A 22,355-nucleotide genomic window follows, 5' to 3' on the forward strand; every position below is an offset into this window, starting at 1 on the left:
GTGGTGTAGTAGCTGAGAACTGAACCCAGGGCGCCATGAATGTTAAGCACATGTTTTACCACTGAGCTATACCATGAGCCTAAACATGGTGATTTCTAGCCTTTGGTGTTAGCAAGCATTCCATTACCCGAACTGGTTACTTCAGTCTCAGAATGAGAATCAAAGAACTTACTTTTCAATCCTCCTCTTTTGTTCCCTTTGTCTGTTCTGTTCTTTCACTTGTTCTCTCTCAATATCCATGAAAAGCCTCCTGTGTCTCAGATATTGCTTTTGACGCTAAAGAAAAGAAGTTAAAATTATCAAGCCCATTCACACAACTTTGCAAAGAAGGGTAATATTTTTATTCTAAACAGAAGAAAACTGTCAGATAACAAAGTTACATGTGATAAAACCATTAACTTCCTTCTAGATTGACAACAGGACTGTTTTCAAGTACATAACTATTTTGCTAATAGACAAACCAGTAAAAGTGAAAGTTTAGTTTACCCTTAGTAAAAGCTGAAATAATTAATATGATCTGAACACACACACATACACACACACACACACACACACACACGAGTGTATCAGATTGCTCTCAGTATAGTCCACTTGTCAATAATACCTAGGAAATTGTTATAATTGACACAATAAGGTAATACTACATTTACTCTGTGCTCTCAAGCAGTATCATAAAAGCAGAGCCACAGAGAAAGGAAGGGAGGCATTCTATAATAGAACAATAGCCCACTTAACTTGTAAAGACTAAAATCACATCACAAAAATATACTCCAAGCCAGCCAAACATGATAAGAGAAGTACAAAAGAGATGAAGTATATCAGAGTATCATGCTCATAAACAGAATGAGCATAATAAAAGCAAGTGCTCCTACACTGTGCATGATCTGTTTATACCTCTGGATTAACGTATTCTCTTTCAAGGACACAGGCTACTCAAAGAGATGACATATCTACACATACACTTTGGTAAAAGAAGAATGTTTCCCATTTGACACTGGCACATGGCCAGCTAGGATTTAAACTGTTAGTTTAAACTACCTGTTCATTGAAGGGCCATGGAGCCATACATAAAAGTATGTTATAACATAACATAATATAACATAAGTTATAGTGGCAAATATGTACAGCTGGAATTTCACTTGAATCAAATCTTTGATTTCACACAAATGCAGCTTAAATCCCAAGAGTCTATAAGAGAAGTTAAGCATATCATACTGACTTAACATCCTTGGAATTTCTGATTTTTCTTTCCCATTTTTAAAAAATATTTATTTATTTTTATATGTCCCAGCAAGCAACATGCATTTTCGGTTACTAAAATCTTTCAGTTTTCTTGTGCATGTTGGCAAAATGTTTTGCATGTATGTATGCCTCTGTACCAAGTGCATACAGTGCTTGCAAAGGCCAGAAGAAGGCATCAGGTCATCTGAGACTGGTACTATTAGGTGGCTGAGGGGCTGGGAATTGAACTTAGGTTCTCTGGAAGGGCTCTTACCTGTTGAGCTATCTCTCCAGTCCCAGAATTTGTTGTTCTAATGAGTTAGACTAGTGAACTGCTTCCAACTTCACACAGAAGTCAGAAGCAGCACCATCACATCACATACCTCTTTTTTATCTTCTTCTTGATCCACTCCAGACTGAAATGCCAGCAGAGCCTGCTGTTCAGTGCTCAGTCCTGACCGATACTCCTCAGAGACCTGCTACAAAATCCAATGACAAAATGTAACAAAACTGCCAAAAGCTCTGTGATTCTTCTCCATAGGTCTGTCTGGTATGACATGGAAGAAACTAGGACTGATTACCTACTATATCTTCTAGAACAAATCTTAATGTTAGTTGGTACACCTACCTGAGCATTTCGTAAGCTAAGCAATAATTTCTGACTTTTAAAGAAAAAAATTTACTTTAAAATTCCTTATTTTAAAAATTATTGATCTTCAGTACTAGAGGGAAGACTATGGAACCAGACCGCTCCAGGCAACAGAATCTTTTGGAGGTGAGAAAAGTGTTCTCACACTGACTGAACTGGCTGCCAACCCTGTGAGTACTCACAAAATACAGACTGTACATTTGTACTCACTGTCATACTCATAAATTATATACTCATTCAAATCTGTATGGAACCCCAACAGTCACAGCACTCATGTGGTCCTTTGCAGACATGCAGAGACATGAAAGATTTGAGTAACAAAAGAATGCATGTTGCCAGCTGGGGCTGTTTCCCCTCTCATAACATAAACAAGCATCTTCTCTGCAGTCTACTTGGTAACAAATTTGATATGCTTTTGTGCATTTTGTTGGTAATTTCTCTGGCAACATGACCCCCACACCACTGTAATTTTACTGCAGATATATGATCACTCCCAAGCATAGAAAGATTGTAGTGTGGATTTAATTTCTAGCACAAGAGACATGTGCATGCACTGGGTAGGGGTTGTTATGTGCCTCACAGAGAAAATACATGTGAGATAAGTCTTATTCAGGTTTGAATTATGCTGCTGCTGGCTGAGATCAATGTTAAGGGATCAACCACATATATTTTCTTTTTGTGGTGATGGGGCTGAAACTCAGGGGCTTGTGCACATGAAGCAAACACACTACTACTGGATTATAATCCCATCCAAACCATATAAATTAAATCAAGACCTTTACAAAAAAATATGTAAAACAAATATAAAATGTATATTAACTGAATGACTATAAAAAAAGCCATGGTACATATGGTCAAATGCTCTGGAAAAGGAAGCCAGGACCATTCAGTGGGGAAAAGACAGTCTCTTTAACAAATAGTGTTAGAGAAATGGTTATTCACATCCAAAATTATGAAGCTCAGCCCTTAGCATATACCATCTACAAAAATTAACTCAACATAAATCAGATCGAGATGTAAACAATATAAAAAAAAACCCAATTCTAGTATATATGCCCAGAAGAGGGGAAAGCTATTTAACACCAGATTTGGCAATTTCCTGAATATGATACAAAAAATATAGGTAACATTAAAAAAACAAATGGGACTACATTAATACTTGCATACAAATGGACACTCTCAGAGTAAAAAGGTAACATAGGAAATGGAAGAAATGTTCAAATCAGGTATGCTTGGAATATGACATGCTCCCCCATCACCCCAGATGTTCATACACTGGTCCCCAGGTATTGGTGCTATTTTGGTAGGCTTTACAACATTTAGGAGGTAGGGACTAGTTGAAGGAAGCAGTTCATTGGAAATATGACAGTGAAGGTTATACTGGGTTCCCAGTCCCTTCGTCTCTTTCTATCTACCATGACTTGAATGTCCCCTTCACATATTGTTGCCACAATGATATTTTGCCCAAGTACCTAGGACCAAGAAACTATGGAGTTAACCTTTCAAAATCATGAATCAAAATAAACGTTTTCTCCTTTAAGTTGCTGTCCCAGAGATCAGAATTATTATAGATCCCAAAATAGGTAAGTTAAGTCACTGAAACACAAGTCTGTTCTAAAGCTGAATGGGTTAACTTATGTCCTAACAACAGAGCAAATCTATTTTTCATTGTGTCTGTTTTGCTATGCTGTCTCTTATGACCCATTGCTATCAGCCTTGCCCAAACAGAAAAGTAAGGGAAAACATCCAGGAAAGCCACTGGTGGGATGACTTCCTACTACTCATCAGCATTAAGTTTACAAGAACCAGGAATCCCTGGTATTCCTATGGACAGCATCAAAATCATGTAACACAATCAATTACTACAAGAACTGTCAGGGTAGGGGTAGAGCCCCAAAATAGAACATTTGGCCAGCATGCATGAGACCCTAAGTTCCCATCATAAACACACAAAAAATTAATCATCAATCCAGTGCTCACCTGACTACAGCTAAATTTAGACTCCCAGAACCACCATGTAAACTTTCCAGCTTGTAACTTCTGACAAGATGGAACCTGGGTGTGAAAAGCCTTCCGTCTCACACTTGCTAGCTTGTAAACAAAGTTTTTTTCTCCCATGGCTGTTGCTCTAGTGATTGGATTCAGCAGCAGAAAGAGACATTTCAATGTTATATACCCATGTTTGTTAGAGCTTATTCATGAACAACCCAAGTGTCCATTAATGGATGAATAAAATATAACACACACATACATATACACATTATTAAAGATTTTAAAATGAAAATACTGTACTATGCTATAGCATTATGTTAAATGAAGCAGGACAGTCACAAGAGGACAAGTATTGTATGAAGCTGAGTCATGAGGTTCTTAAAGAATCAGACTCTGAGACTGGAAGCAGGATGGTGCAGCAGGAGAGAGTGTGGGCTTTTGTGTAATTGGCATAGAGTTCCAGATATATAGGGCTAAAAAATGTTTTGGAAACAGATGGTTCACAGGCTGTCTAACACTGTGAAGGTACTTACTGCCACTGGAGCATATATTTGAAAATGTTTAAAATGAACTGAGTGGTGGCTGATACTGTAATTCCAATATTCAGAGGCTGAGGTAAGATTTCATGCTCAAGGCTAATCTGGGTTATATATGCTATATATGAAGACTCTGTTTCAAGAATTCAAAAATATACTTTTATTATAAATAAAAATGATTTACATGGTAAATGTTGCTATATGTCTTAAATATTCATGCATTCTGGGACCACAGATTTTCCAGGTCCTCATCCATCAAGCACTGCACTAGTATCCCCAGCCCTCTGCGTTTTTCTAGTGTTTAAACATTCCACAGGATTTTATCTGTGGATTACATGCACAGATCCCAACATTTTGTTTTATAAAGTTTTCATCATATAAGAAACAAAGAATTACTTTTTCATATCTCATTATTTCTTCCCCATATTCATTTTTAAGATTTTTTTCCTTTTAAGACTTGTGTATGGATAAAACTATGTCCCAGGCACTTGTGATAATGCCTGCATGTATTTCTGTTTGTTATAATCTGGGGTAGGGGGTGAGTTTGGAGCAGTGTCTGTCCTGCTACTGGCTTCCAGTGCATAAATGAAAAGAAGTCACAGACAGAAGAAGTTAGAAACATCTCCAAGAGGGTATACCTAAATGTTTATATATTTCTACTATACATAAAAGTATAGTATCACAATTTAATAGTTGAGATTTATAAAGCTGAATAGATATACAATGTCATTTTATAAAAATTATGTGATACACAACCCAATAAAAAATACATTTGAATGTACACATATACGCATGTGTGTGTAAACTAAGTGGTCTAGATTGATGAACTTTAAACTGCTGATAGTAGGTATATCTGGAGAAAAGGAAAGGCTGAGGAAATAGAATATGGAAAGGCAACTTGATCTTTATACTGTCTAGACTTCTACATTTAAAATTTTGCATTGAAAAAGTATTGAAATGAATCCTAACTGATCAATTTGGGAGTACTAAAACTAAATTGGCATCTATAAATAGCAGGTTCTGTCTGACTGTACTGTGAAAGATAAATTTAAGTGGAATAGAAAAGTCAAAGCCAAGAAGAAGTCAGTTTCCTAAATCAGACAAAGTGGAGGTAGGCACTGGGTGTCAATTAAAAGACCAGTTAAGGAATGGCAAAGGCCTGAGCTAAAATGATGGCAACAAGAATAGAAACGTTTAATATGAAACTGCCCCAATCTGCCTTATCAAGAGGATCTGAGGAGGCAAAATGACTTAAGGAGTTTGCTGCACAAGCGTAGACAGACTACTATTCTAGTCTGGTTCTCCATTGCTGTGATGGATAAACACTAACCAAAAACAATTTAGGAAAGGAAAGGGTTTATTTGGAGCACAGATTATGGCCCACCATTGAGGGAAGCTAAGGCAGGAACCTAAATCTGGAACTGAAGCAGAGGCCATGGAGGAATGTTGCTTTCATGGCTCCCCTCCCCTGGCTTGTTCAACTTCCTACCTTATACAACCCATGACCACCTGGCCATGAGTAGCATCACTCACAGTCTGCTGGGCCCTCCTACATCAAATAGCAAATAAGAAGATTCCCCTCATACATGCTCACAAGCCTATCTGATAGAAGCAATTCTTATGCTGAGGTTCCCTCTTCTCAGGTGGGTAAAAGTGGCAGTGAAGCTATGATAACTTGACTCTACCAAACTGTCTCTGACCTCTAACACATACTCCATGGAATGTGAATTACATTACATCATGCCATAAGCACACAATAATAATAAAATTTTTCTAATTGAAAAGGGATCTAAAATCAAGGTGCAAAGGAGATATAAAAATAATCCCTAGGATTGTATTTTGTACAATTAAGTGGGTAAAGTAACTGCTCTGGAATGAGCACTCAGAATATCTTCAATTTGGAATACCTGTAGAATATAAGAATTGAGATAGTCACTTGGATTCCTAAATAGATTTCAAAATCATCAAAATAAAATATCTGGCAGCTGAAGTCACAGAGGTAAATGTTATGGAGATGGTAAGGGAGTGGTAGAGAGGGTAAGAGGGAGAGAGGAAGGGAGGAAGAAAGACACACAGAGAAACTGAGACTATTTAGCAATTTTAAAAATACAGCATACTAACAGAAAACAAATTCAATAAATAGGAAAACCCAGAAAAAAGTGATCAAAATTTTAGGAATGAATTACAAAAAAGGAAAAGGTTCAGGACCAAGCAGTCTCCTATTTCAATGCTGCAGAGGGTCAGCAGCATATCAGAAGTCAGGTATCCCTGATTTAACAAGATCTAGGAACCTTCTAAACAGTATTCAAGTTCAAAGGTATTGGTGAGGTCAGTAGTCAGAATACAGGTAACTGAGAAATTGCCTATATGTCTAAGTCTGTGGATGATAAAAAGGAGCCAGTTATCATTATTTTTTAAAAAACTTGTTGTTATGATCACTAAAATTATATGCAGATCATGATTAGGTTAAAAAAATATGAGTATCATGAAGAATTATATATCTTCAAAACCACTGTCTATAGAACTCAAGAGAAGTCTTATTTTCATTTTGTGTCTGTGGTGCTGGGGAAAGAAGCAAGGACCTTGAGCACGCTAAGAAAGCTCTCCACCAATGGCCATCTCTCTGGTCCAAAGTAGTTTTGGGTTGTTTGTTTGTTTAAATGGAAAACAATTGAGAACATCTATACAAGGGAAGTAGTTTAAGATACATTCATGATATAAGATAATTAATGGCACAAGAGTTTACAAGAAAAAAATAAATGTTGAATACATACTGAAAAAGAAACCACTCTCACTCTACTATAGTCAGAATAGGTAATATTGGCAAAAAAAGATCAAATATCTATAACTAGTAATAGTAGTAATAGTTGTGAAAGCTTTGTCTTCCTTCCTTCCTTCCTTCCTTCCTTCCTTCCTTCCTTCCTTCCTTCCTTCCTTCCTTCCAGACAGGGAAGAACAGGCTGGCTTCAAACTCTGAGAGATCCATCTGCCTCTGGCTCAAGTGCTCTGATTAAAGATATATGCTACCATGCCCAGCTTTTGATTTTCTTTATGCAAAAAAATTCCTGATAAAGTAAACTAACGGAGGCTTTAAAGACTTGTGTGGGCTTAGTTTCAGAGATAGCAGCCTAAAGTCACATGAATGTGTTGTTTCTGGGACCATGTTGTGGGACCATTGTAAGACATATCATCAAGGCAGGAGCATGCAGTAGACCAAAACGATATACTTCACATGGCAAGGAATGAGTGAAACAGGCAGAGGCCAGGAAAAAGGTACATTCTTCCAACACACACACCTAGTGATGATCTTCTATACTAGTCCCCACCTCCTAAGAGACCATTTATGAGGTTGGTACCTTCATGATCCAATAACTTCTCAATAGCACCACCAGCTGGAGACCAAGCCTTCAAATGAGCCTTTGGGGACATTTTAAACCTAAACTATAACAGACAGAAAGAACCAATAAAGGACCTCATCCCTCAAGTCCTTCAGATTATGTACATGACAATGTTGAAGAAGCGATGACAGAACATCCTAAGCCAACCTTGCAGGCCCAAAATGAAAGTCCCAGAGAGCAGCAATTCAGCAGAAGCTTCAGCCCACATCCTGCCATTCTGACTCCTTTAAAGAGGACAAGAGGAAATTTGTTGATCTCTTTCAGGCACCCTAACACTACTAGTCACCTAGAGCTTTTTATTCTAAAATAATTCATAAAATCACCAATAGAAACAATAGAAAGGGTAGTAGAATTTTAGTAGATGAGTGTAAGATCATAGCTTTGTGACATTTCTTCTAACACTAGAGATATTAATTCAATAGCCTCAAACTTTGGCCAATGCTACCCTAAGAAGTTCTGGCACAAGCTCTAAAATAATCTTCAAAGCAATGTGATTTTTGACTAGCCTCCCTGCTTACTAAGATGTCTGCAACAGCCATATACTCTGTGGTCTGCCCTACCTGTTGCCTGCTGCACGTGTCTCTCCGTTGTCTAGGTGGAAGACATTCATGGCCACTGAGATACAAATCCTCTTGCCACCTTTCAGCTGTCCTAACAGAGGGCTGCTGGCTCTGAAACACACATCAGATTGTGTAAATGGGGACATAATATTGAAAATGCTACAGACTTCTGACATAGCCCCAGGTAATCTAATAAACCAGAACGTTCTGATCTATTATATAGCATAAAAGTAGAAATATTTCTTGTCACTATCAATCTTAGCACCATCTGTAAAACTATTATAAATTTTACCTATAAGACAAGGTATCAGTATCTATCGCCAAGGTGATTGTAAGAAGTCAGCAAGATAATGAATTCAAGGTTCTAAAATCGTTTTGGCTATTGTTAATACTTCATGAAGGTAGCTATCACTTTAAAATGTTATTAATGAAGAGAGCATTTTTTTTCCCATTGCTTACACCATCTGTACTAAACACTACTCTACCTGCTTGCTGGCAGAGTGAGTCCTGGATTTCATATAATGCATAGTACTCTGGCTATAACTTCTCTTGCCATCTCTCATCTACCATGTGATACCAGCTCATAGCTCCTGTACTATAAGACAGTATAAATACCATTATAAATTGCCCAAACACGAGGGTGACATCTACAGCAGCAATTAAAGCTTATGATGAGGACTGTAGTAGTTTTAATCGATCAGAATGGCAAACAGAACAAAAGGCAGTCTGTTTCTGTTCTTTGCTCATTATTATTGACCTTACCAGTATACACCTCAAGCAATTACTGCTCTGCCAGTCAAGTCTCAAGGCCAAATCTAAGCATTTTGTTGTTTGCAGCACATTCTTCACTCCTTGTACTTATTCTCCTGGAAAGGTTAGGTCTCAAATACTGTGTGAAACATGCGTAGTCTTCTAAAGCAACTCCCCTTGCACTCTCCCATTTCTCTCCAGATAAAGTCTGTCTGATGCACTTGATCAAAAGGAACTACAAAGTGTGTCGACAGAAATAATGGGCTCATAATACAAGAGAAAATCCTACACTATTGACAGAACAGAGGGTGTGTGTTTTATGTATGTCTGTGTCTCACAAAAATTTCCAAACACACCATGAAGTAGGAACTAATATAATGAATCCCTGATGGCACCCTTATTAGCAACCTTTATTTTTTTCATCTTTGACTTCTCCAACTTTTTTAAAAATTTATTTTCTATGTGTATTTTTCATGTGTAAGCTTTGCCTGTGTGTATGACTGTGCACTGCATGTGTACCAGGTGCTTGCACAAGTCAGAAGGAGACACTGGATTCCCTGGAACTGTAGCTAGAGAAGGTTATGAGTCACAGTGTAAGTGCTGGGAACTGAACTTGATTCCTCTGGAAGATAGCCAAAGCTCTTAACCCACTGAGCCATCTCTCCAGTACCTTCTCCAACTTTTTTTAGGAGTATTTTAAAGCTAACCACAGATTATTTTGACACATTTCAAAATACCTAGACATTTTACTCTTAGCCTAAAGCTTATGTATTCCACATAAAAGCTAGCTTGATAAATCCTGGTAGAAGTAATGGTCTTTTTTTCTTTCTCAGGGGTTATATGGCTCTCATTCTATAGATGTTCTCTACCTGTTCTCTAAGGAAGACTTGGTCCTGGATCTGAGGTGGAGCATACTGAGGAGACTCCAGAGCTAACTCCTCATCCCCCCTCTCTCTTCTCGTAAAAGTTGAGGGTTTCTTGGAAAACATGTCCTAAAAGATAACAAAAAGAATAATAAGCTGGGCGGTGGTGGTGCACGCCTTTAATCCCAGCACTGAGGAGGCAGCGGCAGGCGGATTTCTGAGTTCAAGGCCAGCCTGGTCTACAAAGTGAGTTCCAGGACAGCCAGGGCTACACAGAGAAACCCTGTCTCGAAAAAACAAAACAAACAAACAAAAAACCCAATAATAATGGCAATATATCATGATAATAACAGCCAGGGTAATAAGTCAGTCAAAATCTTGCACGATTGCAAAACTGCTTCAGTGAGAACTCCATGGAAATCTTGATGGTCTAGAATCCATGACAATGCTACACTCTTAATCCAACTTTTCAATTTTAATTCTTAATCCTAAACTACACACAAGAGAGTCTAACAAACACACCAACCTTAAAATAGCTTAAGATCAACTACTATATTTTATGCTCTTCACGTCAGGGCAATGAGTTTGTGATAATACTGCAGAAATCCGCAGCAGAGAATGTCCTGGTAACTTAAAACAATTGAGCTACCTTTGAGTAGGAGAATTTATGTGATGTGCACGGTTTACTAAATAAAACAGGGTCATATTACCATTAGGTGTAAGGTAGAACAGAAAAAGATACCACCAACACCGGATTCTTGAGGGTTTATACCCTATGCTCATCCTTCGTAAAGCAGAGTGCCATTCTAATAGAACTCATAACTACATTCCCACTAATGCCATTCTGCCCTACTTTGTCTCTGATAAAGTCTTAAACTTGTGGTTTGGGAGGGAGATTCTGATAACTCACCAGAGAAAATATTTCTCTCCCTTTCCCATCTGTTATATCAGAGAATGGCTCCTTAGAGTTTACTTCCTAAAAGAGAAAAAAATACACATAACAGAATAATATGACAGAAATGATATTTAAGACTGGTGAAAACCTCAAGGTAATTTTTAAAATTTAGAGTAATATGAAGTATAATGGCAGGAAGCCATTTTTTGTCAGTTCTCAAGTTCAGCTCAAGATTCTTTGAAGATGCAAGTTAAACCCCAAACAGTTAAGTTTCTGTTAATCTCTGTCCTTTTCCTTCTCTGCCTTACTGCTGATGGAGACCTGATAGTGCCAGGGAGATCTTGACAGACATCAGAGCAAGCATTTTCCTTACTTGTTGACTTGCAGAACTGATTCTGGCTTCTCTATATTTGCTTTAAAAAGAGCAAATACAATTTGCTGCATTAAGATAACAAACTGTCAGCTGGGGTGAGAATTTGGCCAACTACAACCCTAAGTGCTGTTCTCACTGCACATCTCCTCCTTCCTTAACCTCTAAGTGATCTCTAGCAGAAAACTGGCCTGGAACCTGTGTTGAAAGACACAATTAGGTACTTGTGACACATGCCTTTTTCCAATTTCCAGCTGCCAAAACAGATGATGGCTGCCAGAAATCTTTATCCTAATAAAGAATTATTTTTATACATAAATCTCCCAGAAAGATGAAATGTATTGTTGACATTACTTTAACATTTTGTAAGAACTCCGAAGTTTTGAAAAAAATCAATCAGGAAACTGCCATTTCCAGCTTGGAATCTCCAAATCAGCTGTAGAGGAATCCTTCAGGTCCTACTGCAAACTGAGTCACATGTGTCTTGTACCCGGCTTCCTGCTCTACTTTACCTGGTTTTGGAGTTGAAGATCCTGCCGCTGATAATTGTGTAGATAATTCTGGGCTTTGGAAAGAACATCATGATCCTGACATTTAGGAAGAACATGTGGATCTCTTTGGTCCTGATACATAGGTAAAATACACAGATGTCTCAGTAGGGGAAACTGTTCTTTAGCTAGGAAATCCTGCTTCTGACATTGAAGTGCATGATTCTGTTCTTTGGGTAAAGCAAGTTGGTTTTTAGGTAGAAATTCCTGGTCTACTGGTAGAAAATGCTGGTTCTGGTACTTAGGTAAAACATTCCGGTAATTAGGGAGAACACAGTGATCTTTGGGTAAAGAATCCTGGTATTGACAATTGGGTAGACAATCTGTGTCTCTGGATAGAAAGGCTTGGTGTGAGGGTAGAAAATCCTGGGCTTCCAACTCAGTATTCCCATCTAGCTCAACAGTCTGGACTGGAGGAACATCCTGAATCTCTGTCTTAACAGCCTGGCCTTCTGGCTCTGTAGTCTGACACTCCATACCAGTGGCCTGGGTGTCTGGCTCAACACCTAGAGTTTTAGGTTCAATTCTTGAAGCTTTAGGCTCAACATTCTGGACATCTATCACATCACTCTGAGATTCTGGAAGGCCGCTTTGAACTTCTACAAAATAATCCTGGGCTTCTGGAAGAACAGCCTGAAGGCTATGAGGATGTAATTGCTTTCGTTCATCTTCTTTTATCACAACAGATAAGGGATTTTTAAATTTTACTTTCTAAAAGGAAATATAAATAAAACAGAGACTGTTAGATGGTAACTAAAAAAAAAAAAAAAAAAACAGATTTCTTTTTTTTTTTCTTTTTTTTTTTTGGTTTTTCGAGACAGGGTTTCTCTGTGTAGTCCTGGCTGTCCTGGAACTCACTCTGTAGACCAGGCTGGCCTCGAACTCAGAAATCCGCCTGCCTCTGCCTCCCAAGTGCTGGGATTAAAGGCGTGCGCCACCACGCCCGGCCCTCTTTTTTTTTTTTCAAGACAGGGTTTCTCTGTGTAGTCCTGGCTGTCCTGGAACTCACTCCGTAGACCAGGCTGGCCTCGAACTCAGAAATCCGCCTGCCTCTGCCTCCTGAGTGCTGGGATTAAAGGCATGCGCCACCACGCCCGGCAACATTAGTATTTGTTCAACTTTAAAATAGCCTGAGTCAATATAAATCCTTTTAGTCAAACTTTTTTTTTAATTAGGTATTTTCTTCATTCACATTTCCAATGCTATCCCAAAAGTCCCCCCATATCCCCGCCCCCCACCCCCCCACCCCCCCACCTCCCCCACCCCCGCTTAGTCAAACTTTTTAAAAAACACTTTTTTGCATTACTGGTGACTGAACTGGGGCTTCATGCATAGTAGACACTCTACCTCTGGGTTACATTGGGATAAGGTCTCACAAAATTGTTCAGGCTGGCACTGAACTCATTCTGTATCCAAGGCTGATGTGGAACTTGTAATCCTTCTGCTTCAGTCTCCCAAGTAGCTAAAACTGTAGATTGGAGCCCTGAGAGCCCTGGTTTATTTTATTGCCTTACCTGAACTTTGCTGAAAGCCTTTTTGTCTTCAGAAAGGAAATCCTGCTGGCAGCTCACAAACAAAGTATTTCTCTTCTCACTTACAGCAACAAATGAAATTTTCCCACAGTCAAGGCCCTAAAAAAAATAAAATAAAATAAAGTAAAATAAATAAAAAAATAAACCCCACCAAATGTAGCAGTTATTACAAGTAGAAACCATATATTTACAACGAAACTTTAAGAACAGTAAGTCTTCCCGACTTCCGGCCGGATCAGCGCAGGGGTTGCTGGAGCGCAGGGTTGCCTGACACCCGCCAGCTACCCACGACCCCCGCCGCAGGATTTTGGGACTGCTGGTGAGTGGAACACAGCTTCTGCTCCAGTCCAATCACGCGGGACCTGAGACTGCTCTGGTTGGGGAGAGAGAAATCCGGCCTACATAGGGCCACAAGCCTCTTCCGGTCAGAAAAGCACCTGGGCAGCTGGGGCTCAGGGTCTGCTGACACTCGCCAGCTACCCACAACACCCGCCACAGGATCTTAAGACTTCTGGTGAGTGGAGCACAGCTTCTGCTCCAATCCAATTGCGCGCGGGACCTGAGACTGCATTAGTTAGGGAAGCAGAAACCGGCCTGAGTAGGGCCACAGGCCACTTCCGGCCGGATCAGCGCCAGGGTTGCTGGAGCGCAGGGTTGCCTGACACCCGCCAGCTACCCACAACCCCCGCCACAGGATTTTGAGACTGCTGGTGAGTGGAACACAGCTTCTGCTCAAATCTTTAAACAGTGACAACGATAACAACTAACCCCAGAGATTACCAGATGGCGAAAGGTAAACGTAATAATCTTACTAACAGAAACCAAGACCACTCACCATCATCAGAACCCAGCACCCCCACTTCGCCCAGTCCAGGGCACCCCAACACACCGGAAAAGCTAGACACGGATCTAAAAGCATATCTCCTGATGATGGTAGAGGACTTCAAGAAGGACTTTAATAACACACTTAAAGAAATACAGGAGAACACTGCTAAACAGGTAGAAGACATTAAAGAGGAAGCACAAAAATCCCTTAAAGAATTGCAGGAGAACACTGCTAAAGAGTTACAAATCCTTAAAGAAAAACAGGATAACATAATCAAACAGGGAGAAGTCCTTACAGAAAAACAGGAAAACACATCCAAACAGATGATGGAAATGAACAAAACCATACTAGACCTAAAAAGGGAAGTAGACACAATAAAGAAAACCCAAAATGAGGCAACACTGGAGATAGAAACCCTAGGAAAGAAATCTGGAACCATAGATACCAGCATCAGCAACAGAATACAAGAGATGGAAGAGAGAATCTCAGGTGCAGAAGATTCCATAGAGAACATCGGCACAACAATCAAGGAAAATGTAAAATGCAAAAAGATCCTAACTCAAAACATCCAAGAAATACAGGACACAATGAGAAGACCAAACCTACGGATAATAGGAGTGGATGAGAATGAAGATTTTCAACTCAAAGGACCAGCAAACATCTTCAACAAAATTATAGAAGAAAACTTCCCAAATCTAAAGAAAGAGATGCCCATGAACATACAAGAAGCCTACAGAACTCCAAATAGACTGGACCAGAAAAGAAATACCTCCCGACACATAATAATCAGAACAACAAATGCTCTAAATAAAGATAGAATACTAAAAGCAGTAAGAGAAAAAGGCCAAGTAACATATAAAGGCAAGCCTATCAGAATTACACCAGATTTTTCACCAGAGACTATGAAAGCCAGAAGATCCTGGATGGATGTTATACAGACACTAAAAGAACACAAATTACAGCCCAGGCTACTATACCCAGCCAAACTCTCAATTAACATAGATGGAGAAACCAAAGTATTCCACGACAAAACCAAATTTACACATTATCTCTCCACGAATCCAGCCCTTCAAAGGATAATAACAGAAAAAAACCAATACAAGGACAGGAACCACGCCCTAGAAACAACAAGAAGGTAATCCCTCAACAAACCTAAAAGAAGACAGCCACAAGAACAAAATGCCAACTTTAACAACAAAAATAACAGGAAACAACAATTACTTTTCCTTAATATCTCTTAATATCAATGGACTCAACTCCCCGATAAAAAGACATAGACTAACAAACTGGCTACACAAACAAGACCCAACATTTTGCTGCTTACAGGAAACTCATCTCAGAGAAAAGGATAGACACTACCTCAGAATGAAAGGCTGGAAAACAATTTTCCAAGCAAATGGCATGAAGAAACAAGCTGGAGTAGCCATTCTAATATCTGATAAGATTGACTTCCAACCCAAAGTCATTAAAAAAGACAGGGAGGGACACTTCATACTCATCAAAGGTAGAATCCTCCAAGAGGAACTATCAATCCTGAATATCTATGCTCCAAATACAAAGGCAGCCACATTCATTAAAGAAACTTTAGTAAATCTCAAAGCACACATTGCACCTCATACAATAATAGTGGGAGACTTTAACACACCACTTTCACCAATGGACAGATCATGGAAACAGAAACTAAACAGGGACACAGAGAAACTAAGAGAAATTATGAATCAAATGGATCTGGCAGATATCTACAGAACATTCTATCCTAAAACAAAAGGATATACCTTCTTCTCAGCACCTCATGGTACCTTCTCCAAAATTGACCACATAATTGGTCACAAAACAGGCCTCAACAGATACAAAAATATTGAAATTGTCCCATGCATCCTATCAGATCACCATGGACTAAGGCTGATCTTCAATAACAAAATAAATAATAGAAAGCCAACCTTCACGTGGAAACTGAACAACACTCTTCTCAATGATACCTTGGTCAAGGAAGGAATAAAGAAAGAAATTAAGGACTTTTTAGAGTTCAATGAAAATGAAGCCACAACATACCCAAACTTATGGGACGCAATGAAAGCATTTCTAAGAGGAAAACTCATAGCTCTGAGTGCCTCCAAAAGGAAACTAGAGAGAGCACACATTAGCAGCTTGACAACACACCTAAAAGCACTAGAACAAAAGGAAGCAAATTCACCCAAGAGGAGTAGACAGCAGGAAATAATCAAACTCAGGGGTGAAATCAACCAAGTGGAAACAAGAAGAACTATTCAAAGAATCAACCAATCAAGGAGCTGGTTCTTTGAGAAAATCAACAAGATAGATAAACCCTTAGCCAGACTCACTAGAGGGCACAGGGAAAGCATCCTAATTAACAAAATCAGAAATGAAAAAGGAGACATAACAACAGATCCTGAAGACATCCAAAACACCATCAGATCCTTCTACCAAAGGCTATACTCAACAAAACTGGAGAACCTGGATGAAATGGAGAAGTTCCTAGACAGATACCAGGTACCAAAGTTGAATCAAGATCAGGTCAATGATCTAAACAGCCCTATATCCCCCAAAGAAATAGAAGCAGTCATTAATAGTCTCCCAACTAAAAAAAGCCCAGGACCAGATGGGTTTAGTGCAGAGTTCTATCAGACCTTCAAAGAAGATCTAATCCCAGTTCTTCACAAACTATTCCACAAAATAGAAACAGAAGGTACTCTACCCAACTCATTCTATGAAGCCACAATTACTCTGATACCTAAACCACAAAAAGACCCAACAAAGATAGAAAACTTCAGACCAATATCCCTTATGAATATTGATGCAAAAATCCTCAATAAAGTTCTTGCTAACCGAATCCAAGAACACATCAAAACAATCATCCATCCTGACCAAGTAGGTTTCATCCCAGGGATGCAGGGATGGTTCAATATACGGAAATCCATCAACGTAATCCAGTATATAAACAAACTCAAAGACAAAAACCACATGGTCATCTCGTTAGATGCAGAAAAAGCATTTGACAAGATCCAACACCCATTCATGATAAAAGTCTTGGAAAGATCAGGAATTCAAGGCCCATACCTAAACATGATAAAAGCAATCTACAGCAAACCAGTAGCCAACATCAAAGTAAATGGTGAGAAGCTTGAAGCAATCCCTCTAAAATCAGGGACTAGACATGGCTGTCCACTTTCTCCATACCTATTCAACATTGTACTGGAAGTCCTAGCCAGAGCAATTCAACAACAAAAGGAGATCAAAGGGATACAAATTGGAAAAGAGGAAGTCAAAATATCACTTTTTGCAGATGATATGATAGTATATATAAGTGACCCTAAAAATTCCACCAGAGAACTCCTAAGCCTGATAAACAGCTTCGGTGAAGTAGCTGGATATAAAATTAACTCAAACAAATCAATGGCCTTTCTCTACACAAAGAATAAACAGGCTGAGAAAGAAATTAGGGAAACAACACCCTTCTCAATAGTCACAAATAATATAAAATATCTTGGCGTGACTCTAACTAAGGAAGTGAAAGATCTGTATAATAAAAACTTCAAGTCTCTGAAGAAAGAAATTATAGAAGATCTCAGAAGATGGAAAGATCTCCCATGCTCATGGATTGGCAGGATCAACATTGTAAAAATGGCTATCTTGCCAAAAGCAATCTACAGATTCAATGCAATCCCCATCAAAATTCCAAATCAATTCTTCAACGAATTAGAAAGTGCAATCTGCAAATTCATCTGGAATAACAAAAAACCTAGGATAGCAAAAACTCTTCTCAAGGATAAAAGAACCTCTGGTGGAATCACCATGCCGGACCTAAAGCTTTACTACAGAGCAATTGTGATAAAAACTGCATGGTACTGGTATAGTGACAGACAAATAGACCAATGGAATAGAATTGAAGACCCAGAAATGAACCCACACACCTATGGTCACTTGATCTTCGACAAGGGAGCTAAAAACATCCAGTGGAAGAAAGACAGCATTTTCAACAAATGGTGCTGGCACAACTGGTTGTTAACATGTAGAAGAATGCGAATTGATCCATTCCTATCTCCTTGTACTAAGGTCAAGTCTAAGTGGATCAAGGAACTTCACATAAAACCAGAGACACTGAAACTTATAGAGGAGAAAGTGGGGAAAAGCCTTGAAGATATGGGCACAGGGGAAAAATTCCTGAATAGAACAGTAATGGCTTGTGCTGTAAGATCGAGAATTGACAAGTGGGACCTCATGAAACTACAAAGCTTCTGCAAGGCTAAAGACACCATCAATAAGACAAAAAAACCACCAACAGATTGGGAAAGGATCTTCACCTATCCTAAATCAGATAAGGGACTAATATCCAATATATATAAAGAACTCAAGAAGGTGGACTCCAGAAAGTCAAATAACCCCATTAAAAAATGGGGCTCAGAACTGAACAAAGAATTCTCACCGGAGGAATACCGAATGGCAGAGAAACACCTGAAAAAATGTTCAACATCCTTAATCATCAGGGAAATGCAAATCAAAACAACCCTGAGATTCCACCTCACACCAGTCAGAATGGCTAAGATCAAAAATTCAGGTGACAGCAGATGCTGGCGAGGATGTGGAGAAAGAGGAACACTCCTCCATTGTTGGTGGGATTGCAAGCTTGTACAACCACTCTGGAAATCAGTCTGGCGGTTCCTCAGAAAATTGGACATAGTACTACCGGAGGACCCAGCAATACCTCTCCTGGGCATATATCCAGAAGATGTCCCAACCGGTAAAAAGGACACATGCTCCACTATGTTCATAGCAGCCCTATTTATAATAGCCAGAAGCTGGAAAGAACCCAGATGTCCCTCAACAGAGGAATGGATACAGAAATTATGGTACATTTACACAATGGAGTACTACTCAGCTATTAAAAAGAATGAATTTATGAAATTCCTAGCCAAATGGATGGACCTGGAGGGCATCATCTTGAGTGAAGTAACACAATCACAAAAGAACTCACACAATATGTATTCACTGATAAGTGGATATTAGCCCAAAACTTAGGATACCCAAGATATAAGATACAATTTGCTAAACGCATGAAACTCAAGAAGAATGAAGACCAAAGTGTGGACACTGTGCCCCTTCTTAGAATTGGGAACAAAACACCCAGGGAAGGAGTTACAGAGACAAAGTTCGTAGCTGTGATGAAAGGATGGACCATTTAGAGACTGCCGTATCCAGGGATCCGTCCCATAAGCAGCTTCTAAACGCTGACACCATTGCATACACTAGCAAGATTTTGCTGAAAGGACCCCAATATAGCTGTCTCTTGTGAGACGATGCCGGGGCCTAGCAAACACAGGAGTGGATGTTCACAGTCAGCTATTGGATGTATCACAGGGCTCCCAATGGAGAAGCTAGAGAAAGTACCCAAGGAGCTAAAGGGATCTGCAACCCTATTGTTGGAACAACATGATGTACTAACCAGAACCACGGAGCTCGTGTCTCTAGCTGCATATGTATCGAAAGATGGCCTAGTCGGCCATCACTGGAAAGAGAGGCCCATTGGACTTGCAAACTTTATATGCCCCAATATAGGGGAATGCCAGGGCCAAAAGAATGGGAATGGGTGGGTATGGAAGTGGGGGGCGCTATGGGGGACTTTTGGGATAGCATTGGAAATGTAATTGAGGAAAATATGTAATAAAAATATTAAAAATAAAAAATAAAAAAAAAAGAACAGTAAGTCTTTAGATACTGCAAAGAAGTCTAACAGACTTCTTTTTTTTTTTTTTTTTTTTTTTCTTTTTTTTTTTTGGTTTTTCGAGACAGGGTTTCTCTGTGTAGTCCTGGCTGTCCTGGAACTCACTCTGTAGACCAGGCTGGCCTCGAACTCAGAAATCCGCCTGCCTCTGCCTCCCAAGTGCTGGGATTAAAGGCGTGCGCCACCACGCCCGGCCCTCTAACAGACTTCTAACAGAAGAATGTATTCAAATAGTATTAAATGTTTATAACGTACAAGGCTGTACACTTTAAACTATAAAACATAATTAAAAGAAATTAAAGATCTAAATACATGAAAAGATATCCCACATTCATAGTGCCAAAGACATATTGTTCTTTGGCAATATTACAGAATTTGGTGGACAATCTGTAGTCCCAGAACTTGAAGGTAACAACGTGAACTCATGAGTGGAAACCAGCCTGGGAAATATCCTCAAACCTTATTGAATATACACAAAAAGATTCACACACACACACACACACCAACCATAGGCACATTTCCAACATTGCAGATTACAGGATGATCTACAGACTTAAAAGGATCCCTATCAAAATGCCAGCTGGCTTAAAGAAAAAAGCAAGACAGAAAAAGACAACAGAATTAACAAGAAAATCATACAGACACACAGAAAGATGAGGGGAAAGGAACAAATCCACACGTTTATAGTGAACTGACTTCTGACAAGGGTGACACCAGGACAGTTCAATGGGAAAAGAACAACTCTTACAAATGGCATTAAGACAACTGGGTATCAAATGAAAAAAGAATGAAATGAACAATGTCTTCAATTCTCTCATGAAAATCAACTCAAGATGAATACAGACCTCAAAAGTAAGAGCCAAAAGTCTATTGTACTTAGAAGACACAGGAGTAAAACTTGATGATGGGTAATCAATGGGTAGGAGTTACAACACAATAAGTTCAAACAACAAAAGACAACAATAAATTAGAACACCACAAAACTAAAATTTGCAGCCTATAAATGATACTACTAATAAAGTGAAGTGATAGTATACCAAATGGGAGAAGGTCACTTGTCTACTTTCTAATAGACTAATAGTCATAACATAGAAGGAACATTTAAAACTTTACAATAAAAAAGATGATCCAATTACAATTTTTTCAATCGACATTTCTTCACAAGAGATACAAATGGGCAATAAGTATCTATATCTACATTTCCCTACCTGATTTTCTAAAAAGTTCTGGTAATACATTGTAATTACAGTGCCTACATGGACCTCATGGAGGGGGATTTCCTCTTCTGTTTATTTATTTATCTTGATATATGCTGGTTTTCTAAAAAGGGCTTTCTTGGGAGGTAAAACAAGCCAATCTATATATAAATGGTCTAAAGAAAGCAATGGCCTCATGATACTCAATCTTTACAAATGATCTAGAATAAACAGTTGCTTAGAATAAAGGGAAAAATTATTATTTGCACTTAAAACATACAAATAAATCACACATCAACATGTGGAACAAAATAAACTGGAAGAATATATAAACTTTAGAAATGGCAACCTGCTTTACTAGCCACTAACAGTTACAGAAGACCTTAATTTCAGTCTTGGCAAACTGACAGGGGCCAAGCAAGAACATGCTGTACTTGTATCTCAGATTCTGAATGACAATAACAAATAGATGCCACAAAAGTCTAATTAAAAAATGACTGCAGAACTTAACTGGGTTACAATGTAGTTCTTTTTGATTGCTAGTTTCTGCCTCACACATATGGGAAGAACACAGGTCAGATATAAATGAAAGTGTAAGTGTAAAAAAGTTTCACAAATTTCATAGATCATTCCCAGATATATGGAGTGGGTCTATTTCTATCCTTTAGTCTGGAGAAGAACATGGCATTCTCTAGAAACAAGCAGCAAGCCTGAACTCATTATCATCATCATAATAATAAATTACACTCAAATGGCACCTCTGACGTATGAAACTGGTTTGTACAAGAATATTATCTCAGGATTAATTCTCTCTTCTACAGGATTAATTATGTGAACAGTATTTTCTCTGGAAAAACACCAATTAAAATGTCTGAGTATATTCCAAACAATGTAGAATATCAGTCTCTAGGAACTAACACCTTTTTCCTGGCATATTAGAAAGTGTCCAATCTGCTAGTGACTCTAACAGTCTGAATTCATGGCAGGGTTAAAAAGAAACAAGGCACAAAATAAAAGATATTTCAAAAGTTACAACAGGATACTAGGAAAAAGGTACCAAATGACTATACCTAGGATGGGCTGCATGAGTATATAGATGTGAGCATATAGATGCCCATTTGCTTTTTAAATTTAATTTTTAAATTTGTAATTAATACTGAAGAGGAAGATATTCATAGTTTAGTACCCAGCCAATTACAAACTTAGGGACAGATATCTTTGACGGCCATGTTGTAATACTTAAAGAAAAACCCACCTATGTTACAACATATGGGGTCCC

The 22,355-nt window shown here is 38.7% G+C and overlaps 1 protein-coding gene across 4 annotated transcripts in view; it reads right to left on the reverse strand.

Annotated features, from left to right (window-relative positions):
- The window catches only part of Ccdc15 (coiled-coil domain containing 15), a 71,664-nt gene that overhangs the window by 29,156 nt on the left and 20,153 nt on the right, over window positions 1-22,355 (reverse strand). For 2 of the 4 annotated variants that reach the window (XM_085844524.1, XM_085844525.1), the window contains exons 6-12: window positions 13,297-13,413; window positions 11,747-12,493; window positions 10,880-10,945; window positions 9,976-10,098; window positions 8,357-8,467; window positions 1,605-1,700; window positions 173-276 (exon numbers count right to left, since the gene is read on the reverse strand). In XM_085844524.1, coding sequence (XP_085700650.1) covers window positions 173-276; window positions 1,605-1,700; window positions 8,357-8,467; window positions 9,976-10,098; window positions 10,880-10,945; window positions 11,747-12,493; window positions 13,297-13,413 — 1,364 coding nt within the window. The remainder of the gene's footprint in view (window positions 1-172; window positions 277-1,604; window positions 1,701-8,356; window positions 8,468-9,975; window positions 10,099-10,879; window positions 10,946-11,746; window positions 12,494-13,296; window positions 13,414-22,355) is intronic. The other 2 variants (XM_085844526.1, XM_085844527.1) reach the window with 2 other exon arrangements.

Source organism: Mus caroli, unplaced genomic scaffold (genome assembly GCF_978045245.1).
Source record: "Mus caroli unplaced genomic scaffold, Mus_caroli_1 scaffold_11, whole genome shotgun sequence".
Classification (NCBI taxonomy): Eukaryota; Metazoa; Chordata; class Mammalia; order Rodentia; family Muridae; genus Mus; species Mus caroli.